Raw genomic sequence first — 19,249 nt, forward strand, 5'->3', positions numbered from 1 at the left:
AAACATAACCTACAAAAATTTCTACCGAGAGTGGTGCAGTAGTCGTATGCAAAATTGGCCCACGACATTACAACCTGCAGAGACATAAAATTGAAACGTAAACATAGATGAATAAAAACACATTAGCTGTCAAGAGCCTTCCTTTCCATAATAAGGGAGCCAAGCTGCAACTTTCGCGAGAATATCTCGCGATTCATTAGACGCTCCAGAGGAAACATTAACTATTTGTTCTTATTTTACTACAGAATATATATTAGATCATTCTTAAGATATATTCCAATGAGGAAATCATTGGTTTCATGGACGATATTGAATATTACTAACAGAATTGACACCGTCGCAACAGGCAACCGGCAACCCTGTGTTAAGTGAAGTGTTAAATGAAATATGACTGCTATCCTTGTGGCCCACAATTTCAAACATGTAGTTTTAAGACAATATTTTCATAACATTACAAATTACAAGTATGATGTCTAATACACCAACTAACAGTCGTAATGGAGCACAAAAAATTCGATTGACTGGTAAGTGGATCGGAAAGTCTACTTGGTAACAATGGGAAAGGTACACTGTTTGAGAACTGTCAAGCAATATGGCCTCATTGACTATTAAAATACTCGCCTGAAAATGAATGATTAAAAATGCACCCTCTTTTATTTTGCAGTTCTATGTGCTAGGAATTTAGTGAGAAAGGATTTGTTTCGTAAGTATATTCAACAACTTATTTTTTGATAAATGAATAGAAAAGCTACATGGATATTTTAATATTTGTGACTTCTAGGACTTCCTGATCCGTTCGCAAAAATTTCCGTGGATGGTAGTGGTCAGTGCCATTCCACAGAAACTGTTAAGAATACTCTGGACCCAAAATGGAACTCACATTATGACTTGTACATTGCCAAAACAGATAATGTTACCATTTCGATATGGAATCACCGTAAAGTGCACAAAAAACAAGGAGGCGGCTTTTTGGGATGTGTGTGTCTTGTTAATTCTCTAATACAAAGACTCAAAGATACTGGTTGTAAGTATTTTTCCTCATAATTCTTGTGACTAGTAAGAACACTAGTAGCCTTTGCACCATGTAAATGTCCCTCATTGGAAGGTAAACTTGAAAACTCTGGCTTGGAGTGTAGCCCATTTTGGTAAATATCCGAATTGTTGCTAGCAGAAGATTTTAAAAAAATTTTTCTCAAGTGAAATGGTGAGCAGATCACGATTCTGAAGACAAAACGGGGCTCTCTTCCTTTATTCCAAAATTATAGCCCCTCAACCTCAACCAATTATGGCAATTTCCACACATTCTAAATTACAGGGCATCGTCAAAATATTCTTTTAGGTCATAATAGGCTTTATCACTTAATAGTTTTGTACATTTCTTTTTGAATATGATAAAAGGAGTTTCTTTGATTTCATTGGGAAGTTTATTGTATATCCTGATTCCATTATACATGAACGAGTTTTGAACAACCATGTTTTTGGAATTGGTAGATTCAGTTCATTTGACCACCTTGTGTGGTATGTGGCTGTAGCTATAGACTCATAGTTCTCCCTATTTTTATGTATAATCGATATTGTTTCCAATATGAATATTGCAATAACCATGAGGATTCTATGTTCTCAAAAAAGGGGTTTACATGAATCCCACGATTTCGCTTTAAATAAGTACCTAATAGTCCTTTTTTGCAAACACTCCAAAAGGTTATACCATACCTTAGATGAGAGTCTATTAAGGCATAGTAGTATACCATTTTCGCGGTAGCAAACCTATTCTAATATGATTCGAAATCTATGAAAAATTAAATCAAATTAGAATAAAAAGCTACAATATCAACTACATATAAACAATAAAACGTGAAATGAAGATATAATAAAAAGAATAATATTATTTATTTAAGAGACCTTCTATAACAAACTTCCATAGAATGTGACTGAATTGAATTTTGATTTGTTCAAAGGGAAAATCAAAGAGTACCTTACGAAATTATTTTTATTCTGTACTTGATTTCACGCAAAGTTCATATTCAGACTAAATAGCCTTAATTTTTTTACGTTAATATTTATATATTTAAGAATTTTTTTTGATTCTTTATTTGTTATCTATTTTGTAAAATATCTTTACATTTAAATGTATTGCTGCTTTTATATTGTTCATTCTATTTGCACAATAATTTGTACCTACTGTCTATGACTTGTCACAAATGTATATTCATAACATGATCAAATAAAATCTATCTATCTATCTATCTATATGTATAACTATTTAAAAAAATAATAGTAATATTTATTGATTTCTTTAGGACATCCTAATTTACATACATTATTATAAAATATTCATTTTACAATGACTCAAAATTGTTTTAAACTTGTAGATATACATAACAAGTATATTACATAATAGAAAAAAAATCAGGGGTGAGGTTTTATATAGTTGATGAGTTTTTTGAATTGGAAAACATTCATTGAATCATTCAACAAAAGTGGGAGTTTGTTATACTCATTCAAACTTTGATAAAATAAAGACTTCGTCGTGCTAGTCAAAGTAGTTTAAGGAAGGTGAAATTTTTGGGAGCTACTCGATCTTGTTCAGTGGTTATGGATCTGAGATCTAAATATATAGAATTCCTAAAAATAAATTGGAAGCAAGTTATGTACTATTTTGAAAATGAAAATCATTGCTAACTCGTACAGTTTTGGGGAAACAGATAGCCACTGCAATGTACTCAACATGTTTAATATACTGGTATAATTATTCACTTGTAAAATAATCCTCAATCCACGATTTTCTAACTTTTGTAAAGCCATTACCTCATTTTGGTCAAATTACTATAAAAGACTAGCACAGTAATCAAAATGGGGTTGGATTAAACGATTGTATAGTGTAATTTTTCAGTACATTGGAAGCTGAGATGAAATTCTGAAGAAAAAATACATTTTTTTTAGTAATTCTTCTATAGATATAAAATCAAAATGAGCATAAAGAGATAAACGATTATCCACCATGAAACCTGAGTATTTGAATTCACTTACAAACTCTATTTCATCACCTACAGTTTGATATTTTATGCTGTGTCTGTTGATGAGTTATAGCCTATAACCAGTCGATAAGATCATATATTTTGTTTGAGTTTATTGCGATTTATGTACTTCTCAGTTCATTATTCATTTGATCAGCTATTGTATTCATATATAATTACTTTGTGCACTACTTTCTTTACAAGAGCTTTGCCAGTAAAACTATCTTAAACAATTAGGCATATTTTGATTGATTGATTGATTAATTTTCCAGATCAATGTTTGGATTTGGGTAAGGCTAATGCAGAAGACAGCGAACCTGTTAGAGGACAAATAATCATTTCATTACTTTCACGTGATGGTCCTTGTGGTGGGACACCTTTGGCAATTGTTGGTCCTTTGGGTGATCTAAGGGGACCAGTCGATAGTGAAAGTAATAATGTAACCTCCGTTGATTTGCCTCCTGGATGGGAGGAAAGAAGAACACCCAATGGTAGATTGTACTATGTCAATCATATTACCAGATCTACACAGTGGGTGAAACCACAAATGAGTAAACCCAAACCTAGCAGGAATCGAATGAATAACAACGTCATTGTTACTGCTGATAATAATATGGATAACAGGTGAGATTGTTTTGCCTTTTACACTGATTAGATTGTTAGAGATGGTGAATTTTGATGTATTACTGTGCAATTGTTGTAAATTATCCCCTGATGAAAAATAACGCCGGACGCCGCTGGTGTTTTCCCATCAACTGTGACTTGGCGCGCTCAACTATACTTGTACTTCTCGATCGTTCTAAGTGTCGCGTTGCTTCGAGAGAGAATATTTCTATTGGTTTCCGAAGACTTCTAATGGGATGTACAGTGTGTAAAAGCCAAATGCAATAAACTCATTATTTCGGTTACGGTACTATATTTTAACAAAATCCCGAAACACGTCAAATTTAAACTATAATTTGACATACTTCAACGGAAAAATGCTACCTCTACCTTCAACCCCCGTCGAATGACAGGTTTTGTTAACTTCAAGTCTGACAAATGGTTAGATTAACGGAAATGCATAAAATAACAGTTTTACCCGAACACAACAGGAAGTAGCTCGCCTCTTTCATGAGAAATTTCCTAATTTACCGCCCATATCTCAAGGAAAAATAAGCAAAATAGAGAAGCAGTTTCGCGAGCTTGTTCATGTTGGGGCAGATAAAAAAAAGTAGCTGCCAATGCAATGAGTGATGAACTCAAACTAGATGTGATGCTTGAGTTTGAGGAAAACCCACATACGTCGAGTAGACAGGCATCCACTACATTCAATGTTAGTCATACATCGATAGTAAACACATTGAAATAAAATGAAATGCGTACTCAGGAGCTCATGGAAGATGATTTTGATAGAAGAACTTATTTTTGTGAGCAAATGATGGACATGTTGGATAACAATATCATTGAATTAGAAAACGTTATGTTTTCTGATGAGAGTACTTTGTCTCTTAATGGTCAAGCTAATTGGCAAAATTGCCTTTACTGGTCAATGGAAAATCCTCACTGGATGGGAGAAGAACACATGCAATACCCTCAAAAGGTTAATGTTTGGGCAGGGATTGTAGGGAACCATATCATTAGACCCTTTTTCATTGAGGGCAATTTGAATGGTGATAATTATCTGGCACCACTTCAAAATGATGTCATTCCTAGTTTAGCACATTTATATCCTGATCCAGGAAACCCTCAAGTTCCAGTGAATACGATATAGTTTCAGCAGGATTGAGCACCACCACATTTCCAAGTTAATGTCCGGCAATACCTCAACAACATTTCTCAATCGGTGGATAGGGAAGCGAGGATCGATTGAATGGCCAACTTGATCACCTGACCTTTCATCATTGGATTTCTTTTTATGGGGATATGTAAAGAGCAATGTATACAAAACTGAACCTTCAGATTGAATGACTTATAAGAACGAAAAAAGGCTTGCGATTAGGTCGGTCACGCCTGATATGTTAAATAATGTTACAAGACAGTTTTATTTGAGATTAGGATGTTGCGATAAACATCTACTTCGTTAACATCCATAATTCTTTATCATATTCTACATTTTATTATGTTTTGCATTATATGTATATAATTCCTTATATATTTGATAAGCTGCCTGGTCAAATAAAAAATTACAAATCTTTTTTTTTTCAAATAAAAATAAAATTAAAGAATGGATAATAGGGACTTCACGAAATGTTTATGAATTTCAATAAATCATGATATACATTTCATCAACTACATTTCTGAATAATTTTATTTATGTATTTCATATATTGTTATTAAGCACAGATTTTAAATTTATGTATTCATTTGTTATTTTTTTTTACAAGTTATGTATTCATTTGTTATTATCTTTTTTTTCACACATGTTCATATACTTTGTATATGAATATATGTGAGATTGTATTTATAAAGATGTATCTTTTATATGACTTACCTTGGCACAAGTTTCAATTCTCAAGGTTATTATTAGTTTATTTAGAAGTTTGTTTATTTTGGATGTATATATTATAAAATGTTATATATTATTATTATATTATTTTATCAAATTTCGGTAATCACATCATTTTAATTTATTTTATCTTAATTGTTGCAATAAACTTGAAACCGATAACATTTTTGAATAGAGAATGAAGAGACCTTTCAAACGATATAATATTACAAACCTATATTTCCTATTTAAAAAATTTGGGGTTGTACCTGTCATTCGAAGGGGGTTGAAGGTAGGGGTGGCATTTTTACGTTGAAGAATGTCAAATTATAATTTACATTTGACGTGTTTCGGGATTTTTTAAAAATATGTACAGTAAACGAAATATTGAATGTATTCTATTTGGCTTTCACACACTGTATAAGCTCTACCAACAGGCGGAGGAGGCTAGGTTAGTTGAAAGTTTGGTCATGCAGACCATTATTTTTTAGAGGAAAAATTGTCACTGTTACTTGTATTTTCATACTGGAAACTGTTTGCCTGATTAACAAAAAACATAATATAGTTGGAACTCCGGAACATATTAATTACATAATCCGGCAAGTAACAGAAAATAAAATACATTACAAAAACAAGTCAGACAAAGTATTCTTTATTTTATGAAAGTAAAAAGCTGTGTGAATTGAAGGGGTTATATTTTTAGGAGTGATTAATTTTTGGGAAAGAAAGTTTTTGGCTTTCTACTACTCCATCTTGATACAAAAAAAAAGTCATTACGATGTCATTGATGACATAAGCAGATCAAGCTTATTCCGTGACATTAAAAATCGTAATTCATGAATGAATTGTGTGTATTTTCTATAATGTTATCCAATTTGGTACTGAAGAGCCTTGGGACAAGTGTCTTAAAGCGAAACATCGGTGTATACCAGTGAGGATGACAGTGTTCCATGTAAGTGCAAATTGTTACCATTCGTTTAAAGTAGAACTCATGTGAATTATATCTGATTTTTATTCCACAACAAATGTTTGAAATATAAACTGAGTAGAGAAAAGTATCTTCTGTATAACTCAGTGTTCATATAAAAGTATTTGTTTCGAAAGTTTTTTTTTTTTTCATGTAATTCAATGTTTATATGAAAATAGCTGTTTCAGGAAGACTTTCTTTTAGTTTGTGTCTGAAAGTTACTTCTTTGCATGATCTACACATCCATGTATAGATTTACTTATTTTCAAATTGATTACTTCCTTCCTTTCTTCGGAAGACTCCCTCATCCTTTTTTTTGTATCAAGATGGAGTAGTAGAAAGCCAAAAACTTTCTTTCCCATAAAAAGCTGTATAATTACATACCTTACAAAATTAGGAAGGAAAAAAGCTATAAAAAGTTCAGAATTCTTGTTAAAGATGCCCTTGCAACAAAAGCGTACTAAAATCTTGATGAATATTACAATGGAACTTTGCTGCGATTTATTGTATGTGTTTTTCGTTGTTTATATTGACACCTATACTATAAATTATATTTTATACCGGGATATATCTTATTTTATTGCCATGACATGTGAACTTATGTTCAAATTGGGTATATTTGTTATTTACATTTTTTGAAAGAGACTATACAAATTATTTTGGCTATAAACTTTGTTAAATTTTATTTTTTATTGTTATATTTTATCTATTAGATATGTGAACTTGTATTTGTGTTTTTGAATTTTTTCTTTTCTTTTATTCTTTGAAGTGCTTATACATACCAGATTTTTTAACAAGCTTTGTCAATAAGATTGTATTTTCTTGGACAATAAAGTATGTCTTATCTATCTATACAGATAGATAAGACATACTGAAAAAATGTGTGAAGCAATCTAATACTACAATAAATTTTACTCATTGAAGTCTACAAATGGTAACCTTTCTTTTAAGACAATCAATACTTTTTTTACATAGCACAGGCATTTGATATGCCATTCAAATTTCCTTTTGCAACCACTTTGCAAAAAGTTATTGAAATCAACAGGAAATGGCTATCAATGTTCATCACATATATTTACATTTACTCAATATTCATATATTCATGTACTTATATTTGTATCTGTTCAACTGAGCTTTACATTTTTCTGTCCATATAAGCTGTTTTTGTCTCTAAGCATTATTTTATAGTTTATAGTTGTTAATAGTCCCATATGCACGTTTTACTTTACTAAACTTTGCCAATAAGATGTTCAAATCTTGAGTAATAAGGCATATTTTCAAATTGAAAGGGTTATATTTTTAGAAGTGACTAATTTTTGTGTCTGAACGTTACTTCTTTGCATTATCCACACATCTATCTATAGAGTTACTTCTTTCAAAATTGATTGCTTCCTTCCTTTCTTTGGAATATACCCTTATTTTTTGTATCAAGATTGAGTAGTTGAAAGCCAAAAACTTTCTTTCCCAAAAAAAAAAAAAAATTTGATTTGATTTGATTGATCATTCCTCATTTTTCTATTACAGAACTAGCGAATTTGTCAATAACAATCCGGAGATATCACAATCTCCAACTACACCAGGTTCAAGTACTTCTCCAGTGTCTTCAGCTGTTAGTCCCCAAAAGGAGCAAGTAACATCAAGAATAATCCCCAATATTCCTCCCACTCCACCGCCGGTAGAAAACGAAACATTTCCCATAATCTCAACTACTTCAACTGCTGTAGTGCCTGCCCCTAATAATAATAGTTGTAATATACCTAATAATAATGTGCCTGATAGTTCAAGTAGCATCACAGTAATTCCTACAAGTATTGTAAATAAGGTGTCCGATAGTGTGCATTTTACACAAGGTGCCGTGAGTTCTCATACTCCCGAAAGAGCTGTCGCTAGAGAAAGGAGACAGAGAAGTAACGAAGGAAGGAGGGATGGAAGTGGTAGGAGAAAGCCGGGAAGAAATAGAAACTCTTTAAATCACGTGCAAACCGGACCGCCAGGATTCAGCGAAGGAACATCACAGAATGGTCTTGTAGCTGGAGTTAGAATGGATCTTCCTTCTGGTTATGGTAAGTGAACTTACTCATCAAAATTGAACCTAGATAATAATAATAAGTTTATTTCATCACTTTAACTATAAAATGTACAATAGTGATAAGTCAAACTGACAAACAAGAATAACAATAGTTGGACAATAGTTGTGGTTATACACGCTGATTACATCTGAAATAGTTATTTTTGGAAATAAAAAAACACATTTAACATATATTAAAAGATTAATGTTTCACAATTCAAATATTGTCTATGGAGTAGAAACAGTGCCTCAATAGTGAGTGCTTAACTCTAATCTTGAAATGGTTACAACTCAAACCGGTAATGTCTGTTGGTATTTTATTATATAAATGTAAGTAGAGTGAATTAGAGATTGTAATAGATAGATAGATAGATAATTTATTGGTGTTTTATACATTCATCAGTATTTACACAAGTCAATATGTACATATAATTAAAATTAGTATATGTCAGGCATCTATTAACATTTACATAAACAATAGATGCTTACAATTCATAGAACAAGTTTTTTTCTTTTTTTATAAAAAATATTTATATCTTATAAGTACATCTGAGTTATGACAACAAGCACATTTAAACTAACCACTCACTTAGTAATTGCCAATTTGGTTTTCAAGAATCAAGGAGCACCAATGATGCTATGTTCTCAGTTCTAGAAAAAATATATTTCAGTATCAATGAGGGTGAAGTAGTTGCTGCTGTGTTTTGTGACCTTGCTAAGGCATTCGACTGCGTAAATCACAAAATTCTCTTGAATAAATTGGAAATGTATGGTTTCAGAGATGTAGCGTTGAAATGGTTTCATTCTTATTTGTCAGATCGCACCCAGTCTGTAATAGTTAATAATGAGAGATCTGAACCTCTGTTGGTATCTTGTGGGGTTCCGCAAGGTTCAGTACTCGGTCCACTACTGTTCCTGCTCTTCATAAATGATCTATCTCTCATCAATACGAAAGGAAAAATAATTCTATTTGCTGATGACACTACTATTGTTTGGCATCGGTTGATCTAGACATCGTTAAAAAGTGGTGTGATGCTAACAGACTGGCATTCAATACCACAAAAACCTGCATACTAACCTTTAAGTGTATATTAAATGAAATTTTTCTAGGGAATACTTTAATTAGCTCCGTCTCATCAAGTAAATTCTTGGGTTTGCATGTAGATAATAATCTATCCTTTGATATCCACATCTCTAATCTATGTAATAGGATGGCTTCGGGATGCTATGTTTTAAGGGTTATTACCAGAGAACTCAACTTGCAAGCTGCAAGAACAGTCTATTTTGCGGTAATAGAATCCCGCCTAAGATATGGAATTTGCTTCTGGGGTAATGCTTCTCAGTTCTTGTTACAGTATGTGTTTATCTTACAAAAGAGAGCGGTTAGATATATTTGTAAGGCAAAACCGAGAGATTGCTGTAAACCCCTGTTTATTAATCAAAAAATCTTGACTCTGACATGCATTTTTATCCTTGAAAGTGTGTGTATGATGCACAAAAAATTTAATACTATCAGTGATTCAACAAACTCTTATAATACTAGGCATAATAGCCACTTAATAGCACTACCCATTCCTAAAAGCGCATTAATAAAAAAATGCATAATATACAATGCAAGGAAAATGTTCAATCATTTGCCAGTATATCTTCGCTCCATTTCTTCATATAAAAATTTTCGAAGTGCTGTAAAATGTTTTTTGCTAAATAAAGCTTTTTATACTTTAGACGAATATTATAATGAAGATTTTGACTAACATTGCAATCACTTGTATACGCACTTTATATTATTTTACTTGGTTTTATTATTTTAAGGTGTTTATTTAATTTTGAATTGATCCCTTTGTGTTACATATGTATATGTGTGTGTGTGTGTGTGTATATATAGATATATGTGTACATACATAAATGTATTTCTAAACTTTGTTAACAAGAATTCTGTTCTTTGGACAATAAAGTTCTTTCTCTCTCTCTCTCTCTCTAAAAACAAAGCAGTAAAATTTTAAATTGGGTATTTTCAAACAACGACAAATGCCTATATGGTTAAGGAACTTATATCACAGTGCAGGAATTCTTCGGTGCTGTAGAAGGCGTTTTTCATTAAAAAATATTTTATCCTAATTTTGAATATGTTAATTGGTAGAAATCTTATTTTTTGTGGTAATTTATTGTAAAATTTCACAGCCCAAAAATTTGGTCCATTTTGACATCTTTTTAAGCGGCAGTAGTTTGTACTCAAATCATTTTTATGCCTAGTGTTGTAGTCGTGCACATTTTCAAAACTTTCATACTGAGATAGATTATTTTTTATATATACCGTGTGTCCCACATTTTATGTGACAGGCAATATCTGGTTTGTTGAAGGAGATACACAAAAATGTTTCATACAAAAGTTTTAGGAGTTCATGAGAGCTATATTTTGATATAATTTTTAAATATACAGGGTGTTTGGTGTAGGTGCTACAGACCAAAATTTCATTTTTTAAAATAGAACGCCCTGTATATCATTACATATTCAGATGCTACGTTAAATTCTGATATCATGTTTGGTTTTTGAAATTCGGTTACGGCGTTGTTGAGTTATTGCTTAAAATGTAAAGTCTTGAGAACGACTATTATTTTTTTAAATATCTCATACAATTATTCTCTCTGCATCAGATCACATGAAAATTAGTCAAAATTTTGGGTGTTCGAAGTAATGGTTTCAATTTTGAGTTGTGGAATTCAGTCAGGAATCATTTTGAATATGAAACAATTGCGAAATTGAAAGAGTTGTATTCGAAAACAAATCTTTAATTAATAACAATGTAAATAATATAACTTGATAAATCATTTCATAAGAATGGTAGGTACCTAGAAATAAGTCATAAAAATTGTTCAAAGTGATGCCCATTAGATATTATACAGGTTTCGAAACGTCGAATCACTTCTCTCGTACAAGTCGCTCTTATAATATCAGGCTTAATATCACTGCACGCTAGTCGAATTTTCATTTTCAGATCATCCACATTCAAAGGGGGAGTAGTGAAAACAATATCTTTTAAATAACCCCATAGGAACAAATCAAGCGGTGATAAATCTGGGGAACGAGCCGGCCACCGAATTGGACCCTTATTACCAATCCATCTATTTGGGTACGTTCTATCCAGATATTCAGTAACAACCTGTGAATTGTGAGGAGGAGCACCATCTTGTTGCCACCAAATTCCTTGTCGTTCTGCTATGGGAATATCTTCCATCAACTGGATCAAATCATTTTCTAGAAAATGTAAATATCGCAATCCATTGAGATTTTCATTGAAAAAGTAAGGTCCTATGATGCGGCCATTAAACAATCCACACCATACATTAATACCCCAAGTAGTTTGAAAATTACTTTCGCGAACCCAGTGGGGATTTTCTTGAGACCAATAGTGACTGTTATGTCGATTCACAACTCCATTATTGTGGAATCGCGATTCATCGCTCCACAAAATTTGACTGAATATGTTAGGACTTTCATGTAATATTACCTGAATACAAGCAATGAATTCAAGTCGTCGTTCAAAGTCCGTGGGTTTCAAACCTTGTACCAACTGAATTTTGAATGGGTGGTATTTATTTTCTTTCAGAATTCTCTGTACATTAGATTTACTCACACCGATTTCTTCTGCAAGAGTACGGATAGAAACATGTGGATGAATAATAATATAAGCCAACACATTGATCTCTAAATCTTCAGTTCTAACAGATCTTGTATGATGACAATGCTTTATAGTAGAAGGAAATGACCCAGTTCGCAATTTTTCTACAACTCTCGAAAAAGTCATTCGTGATGGAATGGGTCTGTCTGGAAAACGTTCTTGGTATAGACGTTGTGCTTGACGGCAGTTTTTCTGACATTCCCCAAAAATTAATAACATATCAATGCAATCACTTGGACTAAACGCGAAAGGCATACTGGAGTTTTTGCACAAAGAACACAGTTACTGTTTTGCAAAGAATCACTGAATCGAACTGACAAGTAGATACAATTCAACAACATTTGTTACTATGGCATCAACAAGCATAAGCTACTTGATAAAATTGTGCAATATAAAGCAATTCACCCTCAAGTTAGTCACATTCTCAAGAATTTCAATATTATATTCAACTGATATCGATATCGTATCGCAGAGGTGAGAATAATGGTTTGTATTCAGTAGTAGTCTAGTTCAATTTAATAAAAGATATAGACTGGATTCGTGTACGAGTAAATAAGTTTTTTTGAAACTTTATATTTAAGGAAAAGTGCAATAACTCAACAACGCCGTAACCGAATTTCAAAAACCAAACATGAAATGATATCAGAATTTAACGTAGCATCTGAATATGTAATGATATACAGGGCGTTCTATTTTAAAAAATGGAATTTTGGTCTGTAGCACCTACACCAAACACCCTGTATATTTAAAAATTATATCAAAATATAGCTCTCATGAACTCCTAAAACTTTTGTATGAAACATTTTTGTGTATCTCCTTCAAAAAACCAGATATTGCCTGTCACATAAAATGTGGGACACCCGATATTAAATTTTCCATGATATATAGAGAAGGAAAGGTTAGTATTTTTAATGTAATGAATGAATTTCCTCATTCATCTCTGTAGCCGATATTGTCTAATATTCTAATTGCTTTCCTTTGGTGTCAGAATATTCTATCACAATCGGTTGCATGTCCCCAGGCGACAATACCATAAGAAATGATGGATTCATACAAGGAAAAATGTGCCGTTCAAAGAGTTGCTTTTGAAACTTGTCTGGAGAGGTTTCTTAGTAAAAGTAGATTTCTCATTAGCTTTTTTGATAGTTCATTTATATGATGATCCCATTTTAACTCACTGTCAAAATGAATTCCCAAAAATTTCACACTACTTTGCGAATTTGAGTAATTTTCCGTATTTCTTAGGGTGAATACCATGTTTTGGGTTTTGTTTTTATTCAGATATAATTCGTTTGCATTGAACCACCTTTCAGTTTGTGACTGTGCTTCAGAGGATAATATAAGTAACTCATCTAGAGTTTTAGCATTTGTTTGGATTGTAGTATCGTCTGCATATAAAATATATGATAACGGGTTCTCCCAATATGGTAGGTCATTAATGAAAATTCTAAATAGTAGAGGTCCCAAAATAGATCCTTGCGGTACACCAGTTGTAATTTTTTTCTTGTTGGTAGAGAATTGCCCACCTTCACAGTTTGAAATCGATTTTTTAAGTATGAGTTGATCAACTTTATAGTGTTGTGAGAAAAAAATTATATAGTTTTAATTTATTCAAGAGAATTTCATGTGATACACAATCAAATGCTTTGCTTAGATCACAAAAAGTTATTTATGAATACTCTAGTTTTTCAAAAGTTATTGTTATTTTGTTGTTAAGATCTAGTATCGCCATTTCAGTGTTTCTACCTTTTTGGAATCCATACTGGCAGTCTGCGAATATGTCATAATTCTCAAAATGATGTACAATTTGTAGAGCTATACATTTTTCAAATATTTTTGATATTATTGGTAGCAGAGATATTGGTCTGTAGTTTGTAGGATCATTTGGATTTCCACTTTTGAATATAGGTATACTAATGCTTCTTTCAAGACGGAGGGGAAAATGCACTCTTTTGTACACTGGTTCAGCAATTCAGTTAGAGGGATTAGAATTAAATTTAATATGCATTTGATCACTTCAACATTCAGTCCATATATATCTCTGCTGGGTTTATTTTTTAATGACTTTATTACATCTCTAACTTCGTTGTAGGTAAATTCTGTTACAGTAAAATTTTCAAAATTCAAATTGTTTAGTTTTTTTGAGAGGGTCCAAGTTTGAACTATCTATTTTTTGGATTAGGTTTTTTGCATTATTTACAAAGTAGGCATTGAAGGTGTTTGGTGAGACTGGTAAGTCTTTACTTTGTTGTTCTCTGTTTTTGTTTTTCAATGAAGACCACAGCAAAACCCGGAAACCAACCGAAACAAAGTATAATGTGCTTTAGAATGTAAAACAAGCTTATTTGACATTTGAAGAAATATATAATCCAAGTCTTGAGAAAACTCTAAAAGGGAAAAATGCAGAAGAATGAGGCTAGTTTTGTTAGTAACACATGTGTAGAGACAGTATTTTTGTTCTGGCGTGGAAAAAGTTTTTTCAACACATGGATACTTTGAAAAGTATATCAAATCTCAAAAATAAGACTTCAGTTGATCTAGATGAAATACCTGTAAAATTAATAAAGGATTTGCAAATATATTTTAGCACCTCACACAGTATGGGTTTCGAAAAAAATCGCTCTACAACTCTTGCAATTCTTAATATATTGGAAGGCATAGTTGAGGGTCTGGAACAAGGTGTACTCACGGATATTATACTCTGTGACTTGTCGAAGGCCTTTGACTGTGTCTCTCATGAGATACTCATTTTGAAACTCAAATATTACGGTATTAGAGGGGTGGCATTGAAGTTATTCAGTTCATATTTAGAAAATAGAAAACAATGTGTTACTGTTAACCAAAGAAATTCGGACTTTCTACCTATAAAACATGGTGTCCCACAGGGGTCAGTGCTTGGGCCATTCTTATTTGTAATTTATATACATGACCTATGCAACTTCCTATCACCCAATAAAAGTGTTCTATTCGCCGACGACACTACTTTGATGAGTACCCGTAAAAACCTTATGGAACTCACTTCTTCTTCTCATAACATTGAAAAACTTGCTGAAAATTGGTTTAGTGCAAACAAATTCAAGTTGAACGCAAGCAAATCTCAAAAAATAACCTTCTCCTCTAATATGAACTTACAAATGGGAAATACTGTCAAGCTACTCGGAATTGTTATTGATGACAAACTCACATGGTCGAATCACATAGAACGGCTCTATAACAAATTAGCAAGTACTCTATTTCTGTTGAGGCAGTTAAAAAAAGCAATTCAACCTGATACTCTGAGAATGACATATTTCTCTCTGTTTCATTCGCAGATAAACTATGGATAAATTTTATGGGGAAATGCCACTCGTGCAATAACCATCTTTCGACAACAAAAAAAAGCAGTAAGAATTTTAGCTGGAGTTGGATATAGAGAACATTGTCGCCCACACTTTATAAAGTTTGGCATCATGCCTTTACCTTCATTATATATCTACAATTCCTTATTAGAAATACACAGAAATATCAACCAGTTACAAACCCAGTCAGATATACATGATCATAATACTAGGTATGCTAAGTTATTAAAAACTCCAAGGTATAGATTAACCAAATCTCAACATAATTCTCTGAATATCAATCTATATAACTGCTCGCCGGAGAGAATCAAATCACTATCTTTCGATCAGTTCAAAAAAAGCACAAAAAAATATATTCTTGAACACTGCTTTTATTCCACAGACGAGTTTCTCGTCACAACAAAGCAACTGAGTCATGCACTCAACACATCGCTTCTCTGAAATGTTCCATTCTGTTAACGCTATTTATTTATGCCTTACTTGATTATGTTTGTAACACTTTCAAAATATCATATGTTTTATTGTATAATTTTATTCATTGTGTACTTTATATTGTATCTATTAATGTATTGACATGCCCTAAAGGTATTTATATATGTAATGTGGTGAAAATATATCTATCTATCTATCTATCTATCCATCTCACCCAAATAATCAACCTTTCTCTACTCACAGGCCAATTCCCAGATCTATTAAAAATTTCAAAGACAATACCAGTCTTCAAAAAAGGGGACGAGCGCCTAATTGAAAATTACAGGGCAATTACACTGGTTAGTCCCATCTCCAAAGTCATCGAAAAAGCTGCATATGATCGTATAACCTCTTTTTTAGATAAATACGAAATCTTGCATAAGTGTCAACATGGTTTTAGAAAAGACCGATCCACCGAAACGGCAACGACAGAATTCACACAGTACATTTACGAAAAACTAGAACAGAATTATTTCACGTTAGGAATTCTCTTTGACCTATCACGTGCATTCGATACACTGAAGCCGCGGATATTGTCTAATAAACTCAACTCGCTGGGCATACGAGGCTCGCTGAACGACTGGGTCCAAAATGCACTGGAACCGGCACATTGACTTTATCTGCAAAAAACTCAGTAGCCAGTGCTTTGCGATTAAGCAACTGAAGAGATCCTTGAACATGAAATCTCTACTAAATGTATACTATGCATTAGTTCACTCAACTCTGAACTACAACATTATGTCATGGGGAAATAAATAGCACAGAGATGGAAAGACCTTTTGTAATACAAAAAAGGATAATTCGTGTAATATTTGATCTTTCCTGTAACGAATCATGCCGAGATACTTTCATATTGGAACAACATTCCTACCTTAACTAGTATATATCTCATGAAAATCTTAATGTATGTCAAAACAAACATCAATTACTTTGAGAAAGTAGGAGATATTTCAAAGTATGCCACTGGAAATTCTAAAAATTTGCGATTGGGCAGGGTTAATCACGCATTCTTTAAAAAAAAACTGAAATCTACAGAGGATGTTCTTATTTCAACTTGCTTCCTCACAATATCAAATATTCGTCCGTAATAATCTTCCAAAAATAACTGAGAAAGATTATGAACAAAGGTTGCAATATACAAGAATTTGAAAATTATTTAAAAACTATAAATAGTAGTACATAACCAATAAATAAACCTTGTTAGCATAATTAGTGGGTATAATTGTTTAACTGCACTCTAGTTTTGTGTAAGGTCAGTTGGTATATTGTAATGTTATCTGGAACTGTATCTTAATTGCGATTTTCAGTTATACATAACTCACATCTGTGTATACTAACCCACAAACAGTGTATCGGTGTACACAGTGTATTAGTATATACATGGATTTTATCTCCAGTATACTAAGTTTGTATCTGTTGCATGCTATTTAATTGTACACAATTCATATTTTATGTAATTTCCATAAGCTTACCTTGGTTTATATCCTTGTTGACGTTCACAATCCATGTCTATGGAAGATGTGTTTAGTATATATACCTTATACATTTTACATTTCATTTTATGTATTTCTGACTCCATCCATGTAATAGTGGCAATGAAGGAGAAAATAAATATCTATCTATCTATATAAATATATTTCAAAGAAACATAATTGACAAGAAAATATTCTGAAATATTTTAGACAATTCGACTATCACACTTGTTACAAACTAAATATTTTTTGATCTTCACGTTGGTATTCAAATCAAATTTTTCCAGAGTTGCGTACAACACAACAAGGACAAGTCTATTTTTTCCATACTCCAACAGGTGTCTCCACTTGGCATGATCCCAGAATACCTAAAGACCTAACCCCATTGAGCCTTGATCTAGATCATCTTGGTCCTCTTCCACCTGGTTGGGAAATGAGACAGACAAGCTCTGGAAGGGTAAGTAGATATTAATAATGAAGTTTGTACAGCTAAACTGCACAGAAGAAACTTTCGGATTGTTACATCATTTGCTCAGATCGTTGGCCTTTCTTTGGTTGTTGTTAGTGAAAATGCTAGGATCAAAACTTTCGATATTTGATAGTGATTAATGTGATGTTACCAAAAAGCTGTCATCAAGTTGGGACCATTCAGCCAAAGCACTACGACTGTTCTCTCACACCGACAGGGCTAAAAATAGACTGGCCCGCTGGAGGGAGTAGAAAAGGATGATTCAAGACTCTCCTAAGGTCACTTCCTCACAATATCGTGCAAAGTATACTTAACATGTTTGAAGCGAGCATTCGGATTTTTGACGTTTTGGATTTTTGACACTTGATTTATTGATGCTCTACTATAATGTTTCCAAAATAACACGTTTCTTAACGTTTTTTCAAGCAAAACATAATTAGGTTTTTATTATACTTCTGTACAGTGTGACTCACGGTCGATGATAGGTTAGACGTTTCTGGAAAACGCAAAGCATGATTTTTCTGAAAATTTCACCTCTCACATTTCCTTAGCTGTTCTATCGATCTAAAATATTTTCAGCATTGCGGCGTTGCCGCTTCTATCAAAAAGTCCTAGTAACTTTATTTTTTTAAACGGAACACCCCGTATATTAATACATTTTTGGAATTGCTCTGGTATTTTAATACTTTTTTGTTAAAAATGCCCTATACCTATCTCTATCTGTTTTCGAGATAAAAAATAAATTATGCTAAATATGGTCCAAAACATAGCCTTAATTGAAATTAAGTACATCAGTAATCTCAATTCATGAAAAGTTGATATTTTGATGATAGTTTGGACAAACTCGAAATATTCTAATAACACCAAGAAATCGACTCCATATCATACAGGGCGTGCTAAAATTACTATTATTTCCATTGTGCATAAAAGTAGTCAAAAGTTCATTTTTTCTAATGAAACACCTGTATATTACTCGGTAAATTGAAAGATAGTGAAAAATGCTTCAAGATGATATATCATGTCCCTATACCTAAATCTTCAAGTTTTCTCAATAAAGTCGCTTCTTCTAGAAACATTATTTTTTTTTTTTAGAATTTGGATTTAGGTAGCAGTGGAATTATCAAGCTTATAGCAGTTCGGTTACTTTTATAAGTAATTTACAAAGAGTTATCGACGGTGTTTCGAATCATCTTCCAAAATGAATGCAAATATCGATTATTCAAACGAAGTTCTTATGAAATTATTTATTATATACATGAACAAAGTAATCAAATCATTGTCGGAACCAAAGTATCCTGAA

At 32.4% G+C, this 19,249-nt stretch overlaps 1 protein-coding gene across 1 annotated transcript in view; it reads left to right on the plus strand.

Annotated features, from left to right (window-relative positions):
- Positions 1–356: 356 nt before the first annotated feature.
- The window catches only part of Smurf (SMAD specific E3 ubiquitin protein ligase), a 40,951-nt gene continuing 22,058 nt past the window's right edge, over positions 357–19,249 (plus strand). Inside the window, exons 1-6 of the mRNA XM_074184831.1 lie at positions 357–524; positions 665–703; positions 782–1,024; positions 3,290–3,641; positions 7,976–8,514; positions 17,768–17,937. Of these exons, the coding sequence (XP_074040932.1) occupies positions 467–524; positions 665–703; positions 782–1,024; positions 3,290–3,641; positions 7,976–8,514; positions 17,768–17,937 (1,401 nt within the window). The 5' untranslated portion in view covers positions 357–466. The remainder of the gene's footprint in view (positions 525–664; positions 704–781; positions 1,025–3,289; positions 3,642–7,975; positions 8,515–17,767; positions 17,938–19,249) is intronic.

Source organism: Leptinotarsa decemlineata, unplaced genomic scaffold (assembly GCF_025532065.1).
Source record: "Leptinotarsa decemlineata unplaced genomic scaffold, Ldec_3_MD MMD2_tig00026358_RagTag_RagTag, whole genome shotgun sequence".
Taxonomy (NCBI): domain Eukaryota; kingdom Metazoa; phylum Arthropoda; class Insecta; order Coleoptera; family Chrysomelidae; genus Leptinotarsa; species Leptinotarsa decemlineata.